Raw genomic sequence first — 18424 nt, forward strand, 5'->3', positions numbered from 1 at the left:
ATTGTCTCACTTAGAAACAGATAGAAGTTAGCACTAGGGAACTAGAGAGGGCACCTGGCCTTAGAAAACCCTGCTCCAACATACTCTTGTTTATCCTATGCAAGCATAACAAACTAGACATTAAAACAGTGATGATGATGATGATGATGATGATGTGTTTCCAGTGACAAACCCTTACCTGTTCTTGAAGTAAAAAATAATGTTACTAATAACGAGGTTATTGTTGTTTAACTTCAGGTTAGCAGATTGAGCAGATCTGTGATTAAAGATTCCAGCTGTGGCCATCCTATTTTTTCCTTTATGTGCAAGGAATCAAGGACCACATTATTCAACATGTCCACTTTTAAAAGCATGGTGGAGAGAGAATGTGAGGGAGATTTGGCTGCTACTTCTAGCAGGTAGTGTGACCACAGAAACTGAGCTGTTAACTCATTAAAAATAATTGGTGTTGATTCTGATGTTGTTTTTGATTACGATGTTGCTATTGTTATTGTTGGATAGTTGAAATTATGTCAAGGTTAAGATGCTAACACTTAAGATGTTGTTTAATGGCTGAAAAGGAAGTTTGATGGAACTGATAGTTAACAACATTAGATACCGCCTTTCTTCTATTTAGCGTGATATAGCTTGGCTGAGTCAACAGAGCATTAGGCTACAAGCTGATAGTTTTTGAGTTCGCATCTTACTTCAGACATTTTCTTATGTTTCCCTTTCTGAAACAGGTCCCTTAATCTTATGTTACTCTTTTACTCTTTTACTTGTTCCAGTCATTTGACTGTGGCCATGCTGGAGCACCACCTTTAGTCGAGCAAATCGACCCCAGGACTTATTCTTTGTAAGCCTGGTACTTATTCTATTGGTCTCTTTTGCCGAACTGCTAAGTTATGGGGACGTAAACACACCAGCATCGGTTGTCAATTGATGTTGGGTGGGGGGTGGGGGACAAACACACACATATGTATACATATACATAGACAGTTTCTGTCTACCAAATCCACTCACAAGGCTTTGGTCGGCCCGAGGCTATAGTTGAAGATACTTGCCCAAGGTGCCACGCAGTGGGACTGAACCTAGAACCATGTGGTTGGTAAGCAAGCTACTTACCACACAGCCACTCCAACTGTTGCTTCAGTTTTCTCTAACTGTGAGGAATAATAGCTACTGATAGATCCTTGGTCTTTTGAAGTATATAGGTATGGTATGGATGTGTGTTTGGTTAAGATATTTGTTTCATAACTGAATGGTTAGGATATTTAGCTCACAATCATAAGATCGTGAGTTCAATTCCCAGCAACGTATTGTGTCCTTGGACAAGACACTTTATTTAGCATTGCTTTAGTCCAGTGAGGTGGCAAAAATGAGTAGTACCTGTATTTCAAAGGGCCAGCCTTGTCGCACTCTGTGTCATGTTGAATCTCTCCGAGAACTATGTTAAGGGTACACGTGTCTGTGGAGTGCTCAGCCACTTGCACGTTAATTTCATAAGCAGGCTGTTCTGTTGATCAGATCAACCAGAACCCTTGTCATCGTTGGAATACCAGTTATTATTATGAAGTTTCAGGTTCCATCTAACAGCACAGCCCCTTAGACAAGTGTCTTCTACTTTAAGGCTGTTAGTAGACCAAATCCTTGTTGATTAAATTTAGACAGAAACTGCGAGATGGAAGTTCTTGTTATTGGTTGGTGAACTGAATCATCTCTCAGTTTAACATCATCCCCTGCCCTTGGGTGCCTTCAACAGAGTTTACTCTGTTGAAATTATTTGGTCCAGTCTCTTTTCTTAGGACAATTTCCTCCCTTTCTCCTTTTAGTTTCAAAGACACTGAAAAGGGCTGTGGATGTATTCATCCTCATTTGACAAAAGAATAAAAAAGCTAAATAAAAAAGATACTGGATTTTTGGTAGCACGTCCTGTATAATACTAGCACCCTAGCCAGGGTGGAATTGGAGACTTACCACTCTCACATATACTTAAACACTACAGAAAGTAGTGATATGCCTCAATTTCATAAGTACATAAAAACAATGGAATGATAGAAATAACAATGCACCAAATTAAATTTCTTACAATAATATTTACTTCAGTTACATCCATATTCTGTGTTCAAAATCTTAATGGATCAATTTTGCCTTTCATTCTTCTGGACTTGATAAAATAAATACCAGGTTACATATACTGGAAATCATTACGACTGACTATATTCTATAAATTTCATAGATGTTCCAATTTCAATCAAGTCCTAGCATCATTATATCGATTGGCTCAACACCAGCCCCATCTTCAATCTATAGCCTTATACCAATTTCAGTCAAGTCCTAGAACGATCATATTGATTGATACAGTCCCTAACTCCCAGCTTCACAATTTATAAGCCTTGTGTCAATTTCAGCCAAGTTCCAGAGTCATTATATTGATTCCTCCTAGCACCTCAATTCATAGTTTTTTGCCAATTCCAGTTAAGTACTGGATCAATACAACCAATGGTTCTCAGCCTCCCAAACTTATAGCCTTATGCTAAGTTCAACGATGTATTGGAGAGTCAATATAATCGATTTGTTTTCCTTTTCACCACTGTTAGTCTTGTACCAATCTCAGTCAAGTAGTTGAGTCAATATTACAGGTTGTTCCCAGCACCCTAAACATTTTAAAGCCATGTACCAAGGAAAGAAATCATTATTATTTGATATGCACCAAGTAAGTATGTTATAGAAAAATAGATCAATAAGAAAATATTGCTTTGTTGATGGTAGGAAATATTTAGTTATTAAGTGTAATAAATTATCATAAAATATCAAGTAATTTTTTTTCAAAATCAACTTAGTATGTACAGGAGTCTTTTTGTGGAATTTTGTTTTTTTGTCTTTGTTTTCATTTAAATATTTCTGTAGTAATGTTTGTAATTCATCATTTGGAGAAATCCTTTGTGGTGTGATAACAATCTGTCTCTTCTCTTTGGTGTGTTGATGGTTTCTGAAATGAAGATGGTTATATTATTATTATCATTAATAATAATAACATGATGTTGGTAATGATGATGATGATGGTAATGTTGAAGGCGATGATGATGATAAAAGAGAAAGTGATTAAATCAAGTTCTATGGCAATAAGAAGAGGAATCTTTGAGGGAGGTACCTTATCCCCTCTGCTCTTCTACCTAGCTCTGACCTCATTTACAAATTTGCTGCATGATACCACTGCCAATGGTTATAAATGTTACAGATATACCATTAAGCATTTCTTCTCTAAGGATGACTTTAAACAATTTGCATGAGACAATATCTTGCTGGAGTACTTTCTAAAATTTATTTGTGAATTTAGCTAAGATATAAAAATGAGAAAAGTCCTGTACAGATATGATGAAGTTACAATAAGAAACGGAAATCTAATCAAAGCAGTAGAGATCAAATGAAAACCAAGGCACTGAAAGTAAGACCAGAATCATCCATAGATGATTAGAATGATATAAAACTAATAAGGTTCAAATGATATAAATACATTTTTATTAAAAACTGCAGCCCCAATCAAATGGAAATTTGGAAACGACATGCTGTACTACTTGGCATTCGTGCCAGAAGCTCCAAAACGAACATTTCAAAGTGTTTGGGTGTCAATCTGCAGCGCAGAGGATTCAAAAAGAGTTGGATGAGTCTAATGGTGATTACGAAGGTAAAACAAGTTGGAAAATTCACTCTGATAACTCTGATAAGAAAAGAGCTCTTTAACTTTTTGGTGAGATCCAGGCCATGATTAATCATGTTCCTCCCCTAGTCAACTGGGTCCATTGCCAGTGTCTGTGTTTCTTATCAGGCAGGCAGTGCATGAAGACATTTGGTATTCCTCATGAAAAAGGGCAAATTCTTATCCCAAGCTATCAAGGAGAAGAAGAAAGACCATACTACGAAGCTTTTGAACAAACTCAAGCACCCCTTCCAAGCAAACATGCTTTGGCTTTGCTAGGATTAGATGGTGAACATGCAGAATAACTGTTGGGTTGCTGTGTCCCCAAAACATGTACTGAGAGTGATAAAAATCAAATATCCAGCTAGCATCATGGTGTTTGGAGTGATTACTAGTGATGGTGAAGTTATGCCTCCATTCATCTTCCCACACAGCCTCAGCCTCAATATGGAGGCCTACATCAAGTGCTTGGAGGAGGTAGTGCTGCCCTGGGTAAAGATGGTGGCTACTGGAAGATTCTGTCTGGCAATAAGACTCTGCACCATGCCACACAAGCAAGAGAACTCAGTCATGGCTATCAGATAATTTCTGCGACCACACTACCCCTAACATCTGGTCACCTAATCCCCCAGACTGCAACTCCCTTCATTATTACGTGTGGGGTACAGTTGAGTGAATGAGGAAAAAAACTCCTTGTAACACCAAAGATGAACTGAAGGTAAGGATTATGGCAGTATTCACTAACTTAAACAAGGAGACCATCCAGAAGAGTTGTAGGAGATTCTGAAGTCATCTGGAGACCATGGTTGGAGCCAATGATGATTTTATTGAACAAATATACTCTTTAGTATTTCAAGATATCTTTATGTAAATTTGGTAAATATATATTAAAATGAGATGTCAGCATTATTTTCATTTTTGCATAATTTAGATGACAATTTATTCACTGCATCGTGTATATATATACAACAGGCTTCTTTCAGTTTCTGTCTACCAAATCCACTCACAAGGCTTTGGTTGGCCCAAGGCCATAGTAGAAGACACTTGCCCAATGTGCCACACAGTGGGACTGAACTTGGAACCATGCTTACCACACAGCCATGCCTGTGCCTACAGAGAAATAGCTAAATTTGTCCTGTTTATATATCAGCTATATAAGTTACATATATACTTTAGAAATACTATGAAACCAATACACAATATGTATATTATAAACATATACAATGTACATGTGGAAAGTGGAAATAATAAAGCTTTAATAAAATGAGACATGCATGTACATGCTGAGCCAAAGGTTACAGCAAATTGTACAGCTATTATTAATATTGAAGTTTTCAAGGATGATGAAATGGGTATACTCACCAAAGCACTGCATTGACGTTTATTTTCTGGTAAAAGGAAAATGGAAACAAATAAATAGATTATGAAAGATTCAAATTTGGGGTTTCTAAGAAAGTCACAAATTCTGTATTTTGGAAAATATATCATTAGTTATTGTAATAAACATTATTATAAATATTATAATAAATATTATGATGTCTACATGGGGACACTGTAAATCATGGTATGGAAAACATGGAATGATCATGACTGGGGCATCATTGGTCATAAGCCTGTGCGATCAGTACTAACAGGCCTGGGGCTAAATAACATAAACAACTACTGTTGAAATTAACATCACAACTCTGTTGCAAACATTTGGCTCAGGTGTGCAGATTGAGGGTGGAGGCACAATGGCCCAGTGGTTAGGGCAGCGGACTCGCGCTCACAGGATTGCGGTTTCGATTCCCAGACTGGGCGTTGTGAGTGTTTATTGAGTGAAAACACCTAAAGCTCCACGAGGCTCCGGCAGGGGATGGTGTCGAACCCTGCTGTACTCTTTCACCACAACTTTCTCTCACTCTTACTTCTTGTTTCTGTTGTGCCTGTAATTCAAAGGGTCAGCCTTGTCACACTGTGTCACGCTGAATATCCCCGAGAACTACGTTAAGGGTACACGTGTCTGTGGAGTGCTCAGCCACTTGCATGTTAATTTCACGAGCAGGCTGTTCCGTTGATTGGATCAACTGGAACCCTCGATGTCGTAAGCGATGGAGTGCCAACAACAGCAGATTGAGGTTAATTTCCTCTTGTTTCAGAAAAAGGTCACAGTTACTGACCATCCTCCTGTGACAAAACCATAGAAAGCAAAAAGAGCATATACAACAGAGTATAAGTGATTTGAGAGAAAACTGGGTATACAAGGCATCAGATGTAGTGTGCAAGAAAGAAGACTGTGCTGGTATGGTTATCTGATGTGTATGAATGAAGACTGTTGCATCAAGAAGTGCTGAGCTGTAATTGTGGAGGGAATGTATGGAAGGGGTAGACCTAGGAAGACATTGGATGAAGTGGTGAGAAGGGACCTTCAGATGTTGGGTCTCACAGAGGGGGATGGCAGAGGATTGAGACCTCTGGCAGCTTGCAGTGCCTGAGAAAACATGCCATACTAAGTAAATACATGGTTGTCTTTGCATACTGGCATGTCACCTGCATCCCTCTTCAGCCGGAGCCATGTAAAAAAAGCACCTATGCTGGTGCTGTGTAATAGCACCCAGTACACTCAGGAAAGTGGTTGGTGTTAGGAAGGGCATCCAGCCATGAAAAGACACACACACACACACACACAAAGGCAGTACAGGAGGGGAGGTTGGTCCAGTGTTGCCACCTACAACATAGGTGACAAGATGAACTGAAAGAGCCTAAGTGATAAAAGTGGTGGCATAATGAGTGGAAAACAGGTGGGTCATGCACCAGGAAGTTGTACAAAGGAGTGATAGGGACAGGGAACTCCACTAATTGAATGATTTAAAATAATACTAACTATATCACATACCATGTTGTTTATCCGAATAATGTAGTGATCTGCATTCCCTTTCCCAGTCTCCTGGTAAACTGTCTTTTGTTAATTCTACAAATTTCTCATATGGACAGTCTTTGGAGCAACCTAGAAATGATAAGCAATTAGAATTTTAGGAATATTGAGATTTTCAACATAAGGCCAGCTCTAATGTTACATCCTTTACTAATGCTATCATATACACACACATATACATACACATATATGCATGCATTTGCAAGTGTATACATTCATTCATTTACACACACACAGAGGTAGTTATGGCAAATCCAAGCTGTTTCCTCTTGAAGAACATCTGCTTATTCCATTATTAAAATCAATGTGTATCCATAGTTACAGTTGTATGTTTATCAAAATACATATTAAAGTTGAGAATTATGGAAATATTATTTGCAGAGTTACATAAAAAAACAAGAAAATGGAATTTTTTAATATTATTTATTCCCCATTACACATGCTCCATTTGCAAATACGAATTATATATAACATGTAAATATTTGTAATTCCAATTAGTAAATGAAACACGTGTAATGAAGAATAAATAATACCAAAAAATTTCCATTTTCCTGTTTTGCTATACACACACACACACACACACACACACACACACACACACACACACACACACGACATACACACACATGTAAATACTTGCATATACATACACTCACTCAAACATACATGTAACATACAAGCTTACGCATACAGGGTGTCCACAAAGTCTGGGTACATGAGGATTAACACATACTTAAAGAAATTATTATTTCTAATATTTAATTGTTTATGTTATGATTTTATTTACTCCATGTACCCACATGGGGATTAACACATTCTTTAAGAAATTATTATTTCTTATATTTAATTGTTTATGTTGTAATTCTATTTACTCTATGTACCCAGACCTTGTGGACACCCTGTACATTTACATAAATACATACATATACACATATGAGGTGCATTCCAGAAGTTTTTAGATGTTTCTTTAGGATAGTCAGTTATAACTGTCCCACATTATTGTAATTTTAGTATATCATATCATTACTACACATTTAATAAGCTATCCTGCCAACTTTTGCTATTCTAGATTAAAGGAAACAGCTGTAACCACTTTGAATACACTCAACTAGACACTGCATGTCACAGCTCACTTATTTGCAAGATGCAATCAGGATGTAAAGACACTTTCGAAGCTTGCTATGCAATGAAGTTTTGTGTTAAACAGGGCAAAATGCTATAGAAGCTTGTGAAATGCTCCAGAGTACCTATGGACACTAGCGTAGTTGGGGTGGTGGGGGCAGTCCGCCCTGGGTGGTACTTTTAAAGGGGGAATACTTTTCATCCTGTTGTAAGCAATATGTATTTTTTGTGGTGTCTGGGGCAGCAAATGGAAGAGCCACCCTGGGCAGCACACACTCTAGCTACACTAGTGCTTATGGATTAACTTGTATGACCCTAGCATCTGTTTTCATTGGCTCAAAAGTCCAGGCAAAGCAAGTCCATTGGGAAGCTCATGATGATCCCATTTTTTGGTCACAAGGGCATGGGTATCATGTACATCTACTGGGTTCCTTCTGGCCAGTTGGTCAATAAAAAAGTACTTTTTGGAGGTTTTGAGGGGGTTCAGGTAGAGATTTCATTACAAAAGGTCAGAGTACCTGCCCCAGGATTCCACAATTTCATGCTGTTAACCAACTACTGTCTCTTGCTCTCTCTACAGTCCTGACTTTGTACCCTATGACTTTTGATTGTTTCCCAAGCTAAGGAAGAAGTTGAAGGAGGCTATGTCAAGGGTCTTGCATGCCTTTTCTTTCGAGGACTTCCATAGGGGCCTTCATGAAGTAGCTGGAGTGCTACAATAAGTGCATTGAAGTTAGAGGATCCTACTTTGAGGGAGATTAGAGTTTTTTTCCCTTCTTTGAAATTAATAAATATCTCTCCTGAAAAAGTCTGAAAACTGCTGGAATACACCTTGTATATTTATTTTTTATCTATTAAGAAGTAATGAGAAGAACAGAGGAAAAAATGAGCTGAAAAAGAACACCTAGGTAGATGTAGAATGAAGAAATGCTAGTTTAGATTTGAGAATGTGGCCCATATATATATGGACACAGAATTAAGAAAAATGGATTAACAACTTCTCTGCATGTATAGAAAGAAATAAAAGCAAAGAAAAAAAAAATAATAGAATTATAACAAAAAGAATAATAATTTAAAAATAACAAAAAATAATAATAGGATAACAAAAAATAAAACGTATCCTAAAATAAAAAGCAAAAATAAAATCAACAAATGTTGAAACAACACTGCTTCTACTGGTGCTGCTGGTGGAAATGATGATGGTGGTAGTGTGGTGGAATAGTGAAGGTGGTGGGGCAGTAGTGGTGGTGGTAGTGGATGTTGTGCTAGTGATAAAGGCATTGATGATGTTGGTGATAATGAGGGTGGCAGTGGGAATTGATAGTGGCAATGGAGGGGGCGAAATGGAATTGTAGCATTGATTGGAATTGGTGTGGGTGGTAGTGGTAGCAGTGATGATGATGACAGTGGTGGTGATGATGATGATGATGATGACTATGACGATAACAATAACTGACTGACCTGGAATGGTGAGCTGGTATGGTGGCTGCATGTAGTTCAGCAGATCAACTGTAGTATTTTTGTACCATACTTGGACATAGTAACCTCGGTCTAAACTTTGATGAAGTTCCAATATCACACTGGCAGCATATGGAGGACTTAAGCCATTGAAAACACTTAAGGCATTGAGTAAAGCCGACACAGTGGCATCATGCTGGAGGGAAATAGAGAAAGAGGTTGAGAAATTATACAACTGTGTGTGTATTGAAATATTGTTCTTTCAAATGAGATAACATAATGGTTGACTAATGTTTAGAATTTCATCTAAATCCAAATTACAATAAATTATTAAACATAATTTGTCTTTTGATCTATATAACATATTTGAATAATTTACAGAGTGTGAGCAAAATAAAACAGGCAATTTGGTTTATCTTTTTATTATATATATATCATCATCATCATCGTTTAACGTCCGCTTTCCATGCTAGCATGGGTTGGACGATTTGACTGAGGACTGGATATATATATATATATATAGATACACACACAGAGACAGACACACATACATACATACATATATATAAGGTCTGATCCATAAGTATCGCGACTGTTGCTATAGTAATGAAACTAAAGCATGCAAAGTGAAGCTGCTTGGCACAGATTGACCTTGAACTTTGCTGTGCATATGCACTGAGTTTTAACATTCTAGCTCACTCCTCTGTTTATAGCAGTGCTTGGAAGGAAGGTATGTATTACTTAATTGATATACAGTAATCCCTCGACAGTGGAGGTGTGTGGCTTAGTGGTTAGGGTGTCAGCATCATGATTACAAGATTGTGATTTTGATTCCTGGACTGGGTGACGCGTTGTGTTCTTGAGCAAAACACTTCATTTCACGTTGCTCCAGTCCACTCAGCTGGCAAAAATGAGTAACACTGCGATGGACTGGCGTCCTGTCCAGCTGGGGAACACATACGCTATTGAAACTGGTAAACCAGGCCCATGAGCCTGGCTAGGCTTTAAAAAGACACATTTATGTTATTAACCCCTCGACTATCCCTTGATGTTCCAAAATCCCTATAACAGATGAAAATCCGTGAAGTAGAAACAACACTGTACTGTATAGTTTTAAAAATTATTTTTGTATGCAAAACAACACCATGGGGGAAGCGATGTAAGCTTAAATAATAAACCATGATAGATAGACTACAATATGGCATGGGATTACTGTATATGATTGTAAGGTCATGAGTTCGATTCCTGGCAAAGCGTTGTGTCCTTGAGCAAGATACTTTATTTCACGTTGCTCCAGTCCACTCAGATGGCAAAAATAAGTTGGACCTGTATTTCAAAGGGCCAGCCTTGTCACACTCAGTGTCATGCTGAATCTTTCTGAGAACTACGTTAAGGGTACACGAGTCTGTGGAGTACTCAGCCACTTGTACCTTAATTTCATGAGCAAGCTGTTCCGTTGATCGTATCAGCTGGGACTCGTATCGTCATAACCAATGGCGTGCTCCAAGTAGTGGTGGTGGTGGATGTTTTATACATATATATATATATATATATATATATATATATATATATATAAATAGATATATATATATACATATATATATATACACATATATATATGTATACAAAGATACACACACATATATCTATACACATGCATACAAACAGATACACACACATATATCTATACACATGCATACAAACAGATACACACACACACACACACACACACACACACACACACATCCTTTATCATTATACTTGTCTTGGTCATCAGGCTGCAGCTATGCTGGGGCATCACCTTGAAGAATTTCGGTTGAACTCATCGACTTCAGTACTTATTATTTTTTGTAAAGGCTAGTACTCATTCCATTGATCTCTTTTGCCAAATTGCTAAGTTACAGGTTTGTAAACACACCAACACTGGTCGTCAAGTGGTGGTGGGGAACAAACATACACAAAGACATACATGTATATATACAGATATATATATATATATGTAACCTCGTGGGCATCGGTGCCGATTTTCTTTTCCTCCGTTTTTCCATTCTTTGAACTTTCCCTCTTTCCGACGAAGGGCTCCGCCCGAAATGTCATACTCTCTTTCCTTTCCCGAGCGTCCAATAACACTATCCGTATCACGTCCTCACTTTGTTGTTTTTTTGTGTTTTTTTTAACTATATATATATATATATATATATATATATATATATATATATATATATATACATGTGTGTGTGTGTGTGTGTGTGTGTATATACATATGTATAAATATATATATATATATGTATATATATATTCATATATATCATCATCATCATCATCATCGTTTAACGTCCGCTTTCCATGCTAGCATGGGTTGGACGATTTGACTGAGGACTGGTGAAACCGGATGGCAACACCAGGCTCCAGTCTGATTTGGCAGAGTTTCTACAGCTGGATGCCCTTCCTAACGCCAACCACTCAGAGAGTGTAGTGGGTGCTTTTACGTGTCACCCGCACGAAAACGGCCACGCTCGAAATGGTGTCTTTTGTGTGCCACCCGCACAAGCCAGTCCAGGGGCACTGGCAACGATCTCGCTCGAAAATCCTACAGGAGCCAGTCAGGTGGTACTGGCAACGGCCACGCTCAAAATGGTGCATCTCATGTGCCACCCGCACAAGAACCAGTCCAGGGGCACTGGCAACGATCTTACTTGGCTTGCCGGGTCTTCTCACGCACAGCACATTTCCAAAGGTCTCTGTCAGTAGTCATCGCCTCGGTGAGGCCCAATGTACGAAGGTCTTGCCTCACCACCTCAGCCCAGGTCTTCCTGGGCCTACCTCTTCCACGGGTTCCCTCAACTGTTAGGGTGTGGCACTTTTTCACGCAGCTATCCTCCTCCATTCTCACCACATGTCCATACCAGCGCAATCATCTCTCTTGCACGCCACAACTGATGCTTCTAATGTTCAGCTTTTCTCTCAAGATACTTACACTCTGACGGGTATTCACATTGACATTACACATCCAACGGAGCATACTGGCTTCATTCCTTGCGAGCTTACGTATGTCCTCAGCAGTTACAGCCCATGTTTCACTGCCATGTAGCATGGTTGTTCGTATGCATGCGTCATACAGTCTGCCTTTTACTCTGAGTGAGAGTCCCTTTGTCGCCAGCAGGGGTAAGAGCTCTCTAAACTTTGCCCAGGCTATTCTTATTCTAGCAGCTACACTTTCAGCGCACCCACCCCCACTACTAACTTGGTCGCCCAGATAGCGGAAGCTATCGACTACCTCTAGTTTTTCACCCTGGAATGAGATAGAAGTTGTTTCCTGTTTGTTTGCAGTCTTTATTGCACCTGAACATCTGCCACAAACAAAAACTAACTTGCTAGTTAACCTGCCTTTGATGTTGCTGCACCTCTTATGTGTCCATAGCTTGCACCGGGTACATCTTATAGAGTTACTACCTACTCCTTTTCTACATACTGAGCAGGGCCATCTACCTGAAGGGGTTTGTGTTTTATCTACCTTCCTACTTATTAGGATTTTGGTTTTAGCTAGGTTGACTCTAAGGCACTTCAATTCTAGACCTTGCTTCCACACCTGAAACTTCTCCTCTAGTTCTGATAGTGACTCCGCAATTAGGGCAAGGTCATCAGCATAGAGGAGCTCCCAGGGGCAACCTGTCTTGAACTCCTCTGTGATTGCCTGGAGGACTATGGTAAATAAGAGGGGGCTGAGGACGGAACCTTGGTGGACCCCTACCTCTACCCGGAATTCATTGCTGTACTCATTTCCAACCCTCACCTTACTGGCAGCATCTCTGTACATGGCTCGCACAGCTCTCACTAACCATTCTTCTATCCCAAGTTTCCTCATTGACCACCAGATAAGGGATCGGGGGACCCTGTCAAAGGCTTTCTCCATGTCAACGAAAGCCAGGTACAGAGGTTTATCCTTAGCTAGGTATTTCTCCTGCAACTGTCTCACTAGAAATAAGGCATCAGTAGTGCTTTTACCTGGCACGAACCCAAACTGCATCTCATCTAAATTGATTCGCTCCCTAATTAGTTGGGCTATGACCCTCTCTGTAACTTTCATAACCTGATCTAACAGCTTGATGCCTCTGTAATTATTTGTATCTAAAGCGTCACCTTTACCTTTGTAGCAGTTGACTATGATGCTGCTACACCAGTCATTGGGTATGACTCCTTCGTGTATCACCTGGTTCGTAATACGGGTGACTAGGCTATAGTCAACACTGCCAGATATTTTGAGCATCTCTGCAGTGATTCCTGATGGGCCAGGGGCTTTCCCGGTCTTCATACTCTTATATATGTATTTATATATATTTTTATACCAAAAATTTGGCAAAAATATTGTATCTGTTAACAAACGTAGCAAAAAACTCACAAGTGAGTTTTTGTATTTATATCAATTTAAATAAGAGCTCAAAACTGATCCATTGAAAATACTTTACTTCATAGGTCATCTTTATAATAAAGTGTTTTCAATGGATCAGTTTTGAGCTCTTATTTAAATCGATATATATATATATATATATATACATATATGACAGGCTTCTTTCAGTTTCTGTCTAACAAATCCACTCACAAAGCCTTGATCAGCCCAAGGCTATAGTAGAAGACACTTGCCAAAGTGCCACACAATGGGACTGAATGTGTATTTGGGAAGTAAACTTCTTACCACACAGCCACGCCTGCACCTATACACATGTATAACAAAAATAAATTAATAATTTCTAACCCAATGGTTAAGCAAAGTGTGCTATTTACATTTTTTTTTTGCTGAATTTATTAAAATTTATTGTAGAACTGTCATAATCCATGATGAGTCTAAAATAACAACACTATCATTGTTAATTCATAGTGCTGACTAAATTTGTTGGTCCATGCACTCTAAGTATATTCTGCTTTCTTGTGATCTTCATACTGTAGACTAGTGATGGCAAATCTTCAATTTGGAAGCAATACAATGATGACAACAATACCAAGAACAAGAACAATAACAACTTACCCCTGAGTAGAAATATAACTTGGTTTCAGGCTTTTGGCGCTCAATAGCAACGCTATTCATGTTTGAAATAATTTTCTTCAGTATTGGCCCTAGAAAAAAATAGATAAAAAATTCCAAAAGATTATCGACCCCTTTTCTTTATGGAATAAAATTTAGTTTTCTGTCATGACGGAGTCATTTTGTAAGAATAAGAAATACATACATGAATCACACCCCCTACATGGTGGTGGGTCATAACTGTAAAGGCAGTGAATTGGCAGAGTCATCAGACTGTTGGTTAGGGTGTTTTACTATATTTGTTCTTATTCTCTATGCTCTGAGTTCAATTCTTGCCAAGGCCAACTTTGCCTTTCATTCTTTTGGGGTTAATGAAGGAGGTATCAGTTTAAGGGTAGGGGTGGATTGATGGAATTGTTAGAGTGTCAGACAAGATGCTTTGCAGTATCTCTTCTAACCTTATATATTCAGAAATTAAATCCCACCTTGTCACCAAAAATATCAATCAGGAGCATCAACAATTAAAAAAAAAAACTAAAGGAAGTTTTGTTTCCTTGTTTCAGTTGGGAGATCAACTGGCAGTTGTAGTTGTGAAATAAACTACATGTCTAGGGTGCTACAATAGAGGAATTGTGATACCTTGTATCTCATCTCATACTCTCTATATCAAGGGTTTTCAACCATATTTTTTATCTATGGATCCCTTTGATTATTATTTCATTCTGGTGGACCCCCATAGCCATTCAGTGTTTAAAGCCTAGTTTTATAGAAACTTCATCAAAATTCCTGTTTAGTTTTTCATATATTAACTTGTGTAGGTTGAACTAAGTAAAATGTTAGAGAAAGAAACCTAGCTGTTTCTTGCAATACATACTAATACATACCAATAAATACATCTAAAGCAAAATTTTTTCAGGAGTCCTTTAAATACTATTGTGGATCCTCAATTTACTATTTTGCTGCAAGGACCCCCAAAAATCTTATATAGACCCTCAGGGACCTTATGGACTCCTGTTGAGAACTTCTGCTCTATATGATAAATGCAGCGAAATTTGCATAATTTTGAAAGAAAGTCACTACAAATAAGGTATAGCTACAGTTAGATGTGCTTCACAGAAGCTACATTCACCAGCATAGCTAGAGTGTGCACTGCCTGGGGGCGGCCCTTCTGCTTGCTGCCCCTGGACCTCACACAAAAAACACATATTGCCTACAACAGACTCAAAAGTGCTGCCCTTTTAAAAGTTCTGCCTGGGACGGACCATCTCTACCGCCCTCCCCAGTTACACTAGTGGCTACATTTATAGTTATATATGGTTACAAGTGGTTAAGTTATTTGTTACTATATTCCTGTTGAAATACATTGGTTTTGTTTCAATTAATTTTGAAACAAATGAAGAATTATTTAAATATCTGTGATAATTAAACTGGTGTTTGGAACATAAATCATTATGAAATTTTGATGGAAGTTTTAAATTCAAATCACTTTAACCCCTTGGTTACCATATTTCTATTGAAATGCACTGTCTCTGTTTCAATTCATTTTGAAAATAAAGAAAAATTTAATAAAATAACATCATCATTTATAAGCTGGTGTTTGGAATATAAATCAACAGGAAATTTTAATGGAACTGTTGTGAGGTTGCATAATATGTGTGTGCTGCAAACCATCATCATGCAGACTAGATGACAGCATTTATTAAAAATAAAGCAAATTCACGAACATTTAACAATATTTATTGTTAGGAAAGATTTACTGTGTTGGCTTAAACATTAGCTATCTGGATAAGAACCACTGCAAATTGTTGAAGCTTGAGGAAGAAAACTATGCTGTGTCTTGTTGAAGGCTAGCTGAAAAATGTGACTTGTCTTGGTTGAAAGCTAACTGCAGTCTGCCTTGCTCAAGCACTTCAGGTGCCAAACTGTTTAACTGGGGTAAAAGAGTGTGAATTTTAGAATATTCAAGAAACCTTATCACATCACAGTTTCATGTTGATTGGTCGAGTTATAGATCAATCATGTATAACTGTAGTCGTATACTCATGAGTGCAAACTGATTATTTTGCAGCTGGGGTTTGAATCCGTACAGGAGGCTTTAATTTGAATCCCAGTAAAATAAGAAGCTTGTATCATAGAACCAAGTTCAGTCTCAGGTAGGTTGGTATTAAAAGAGTTAAAGATATATCATATATAAAGAAATGTTAGGGTTGGCGAGAGGGCAAATCAAGATTGTTTGGTTATAGGCAGTCTTTGTCATGGTTGTATGGTCAGAACCATTATGCGCCAACAGTTGGATGGGTAAAGACTGGTTTGGTGTTTTTGGTGTCCTTTTTCACCTCCAGATCAGACCTGACTGATTAGACCTGTGGTTCTCAACCAGAGTCCATATGGCCCTGAGGATCTATATAAGATTTTTGGGAGTCCATGTGACAAAATAATAAACTGGGGATCCACTTTAGTATTTTAGGGGCTCCTGAAAAAATTTTGCTTTAGATGTATGTATATGTATGCATTGCAAGAAACAGCTAGGTTTCTTTCTGTAGCATTTTACATAGTTCAACCTATACAAGTTAATGTGTGTAAAACAACAAAATAGGAATCTTGAAAGGAGTTTCTATAAAACTAGTTTTTAAACACTGAATGGCTATAGGAGTCCATGAGAGCAAAATAGTAATCAAAAGGGTCCATAGCTAAAAAATGGTTGAGAACCCTTGGATTAGACCAATGATCAAGGAAAGGTATTCCTGTCAAATTCATTCTGTCTTTTTTCAGGCACATCATCATTTAACATCTCTTGTCCATGCTGGCATGGGTTGGATGGTTTGACCAGTGCTGGCAAACTACATAATGTGTCTGAATTACACTAACTAATGTGCACTTCTCTATTCTTTTTTTAAATGGTAGGGTGTGATGCGAGAGATTTCACTACTATTCATACAAGGGTGAATAACTTTTAGAAACTTCCTTATTGGCTGATAACCAGGTGTAGTTGTGGCTAATTTAAGATTGGTTATTGTCAGATATGGTTACTGTTATGTATTTTGCATTAAGGGCTATTCTGAGGTGTGGCTGGACACAGGTTGCTATCAGGTATGTTTGGTGTCAGATGCTACCACTGCCAGGTACAGCTGCCTTTCACTTGTACTTTACTTACCTCCTTTAAGCTTTGCCATTAATGGAGATCCAAACATCAAATCGAATTTGTTGTCATGTAGCTTCTGAAGTTTCCTCAGAACACTCTCATTTACCCATGATGGTAATGATTGGTTATGGGCCTTCTGAAAAATGATTGGTAAGAAAAAAAAGTGTCATCATCATCATCATCATAGTAACAATAACAAAAACAATGAGGGAGCCTCTACGATTTTGCTTTACCTGCTAGAGAGAGCAGCTATATTCTTCTTGAATCATGCTTTTAAAAAGAGGAGGACAGGATAAAGGTAGTCACTATGGATACATTATGTTTTATACAAAAATTAGATGGTCATGAATAGAATGTCTAGGAGTTAACAATAACTCTTACCCCCCTCCCCTCATCCCACCATCCTCCCCTCCCCTTCCCGTCCTCCTCGTTTTCCACTCAATAACAACAGATCATGGTGAACAAGTTCTCTCTGACAATAGAAAGTTCTAATGGTTGTTGTCATTTTGTCCCAGGTCAGGCCTGATCCAGCAGGTTTATGCAGATTGCCATAATCATCCTGTCTCCCTCTGTCTCTTTTTTTTCTCAGGAAAAGTACAACTTGGACTATATTATTCAATGTGTTTTCCCCTTTTTTCTTTTAACCCTTTAGCAATCAAATTATTCTGTCAAATGTAATGCTTATTTATTCGCATTCTTTTACAATTAATCATGCAATATCTCATGGATATGAGATTTTGATGATGCAATTGTTTATTTTTAGAATGACATTGTAGTGTAAGTGTGAGAAGCCATATCTGGCCAGTTTGAACATAAAACAGGTAGAATATTTGGGTCTGATATGGCCAATTTAAATGTTAAAGGCTAGCACATGATTTGAAGGAGATTTGGCTGCTATTTCTTATTTCTTTATTGCGCACAAGGGGCTAAACATAGAGGGGACAAACAAGTACAGACAAAGGGATTAAGTTGATTAAATCGACCCAGTTCGTAACTGGTACTTAATTTATCGACCCCGAAAGGATGAAAGGCAAAGTCGACCTTGGTGGAATTTGAACTCAGAACGTAACAGCAGACGAAATACCGCTA

General features: G+C 38.2%; 1 protein-coding gene across 2 annotated transcripts in view; it reads right to left on the minus strand.

The window, feature by feature from the left end:
- Positions 1–2055: 2055 nt before the first annotated feature.
- Positions 2056–18424, minus strand: part of LOC106869925 (lysosomal acid phosphatase) — a 42172-nt gene continuing 25803 nt past the window's right edge. The window contains exons 7-12 of one of the 2 annotated variants that reach the window (XM_089365923.1): positions 17348–17471; positions 14197–14285; positions 9177–9369; positions 6555–6665; positions 5042–5067; positions 2056–2971 (exon numbers count right to left, since the gene is read on the minus strand). In XM_089365923.1, the coding sequence (XP_089222049.1) occupies positions 2906–2971; positions 5042–5067; positions 6555–6665; positions 9177–9369; positions 14197–14285; positions 17348–17471 (609 nt within the window). In that variant the 3' untranslated portion in view covers positions 2056–2905. Of the gene's footprint in view, positions 2972–5041; positions 5068–6542; positions 6666–9176; positions 9370–14196; positions 14286–17347; positions 17472–18424 lie in introns of both variants that reach the window. The other variant, XM_089365924.1, reaches the window with a different exon arrangement.

This window comes from Octopus bimaculoides, chromosome 18, assembly GCF_046866305.1.
Source record: "Octopus bimaculoides isolate indiv1 chromosome 18, ASM4686630v1, whole genome shotgun sequence".
Lineage (NCBI taxonomy): Eukaryota > Metazoa > Mollusca > Cephalopoda > Octopoda > Octopodidae > Octopus > Octopus bimaculoides.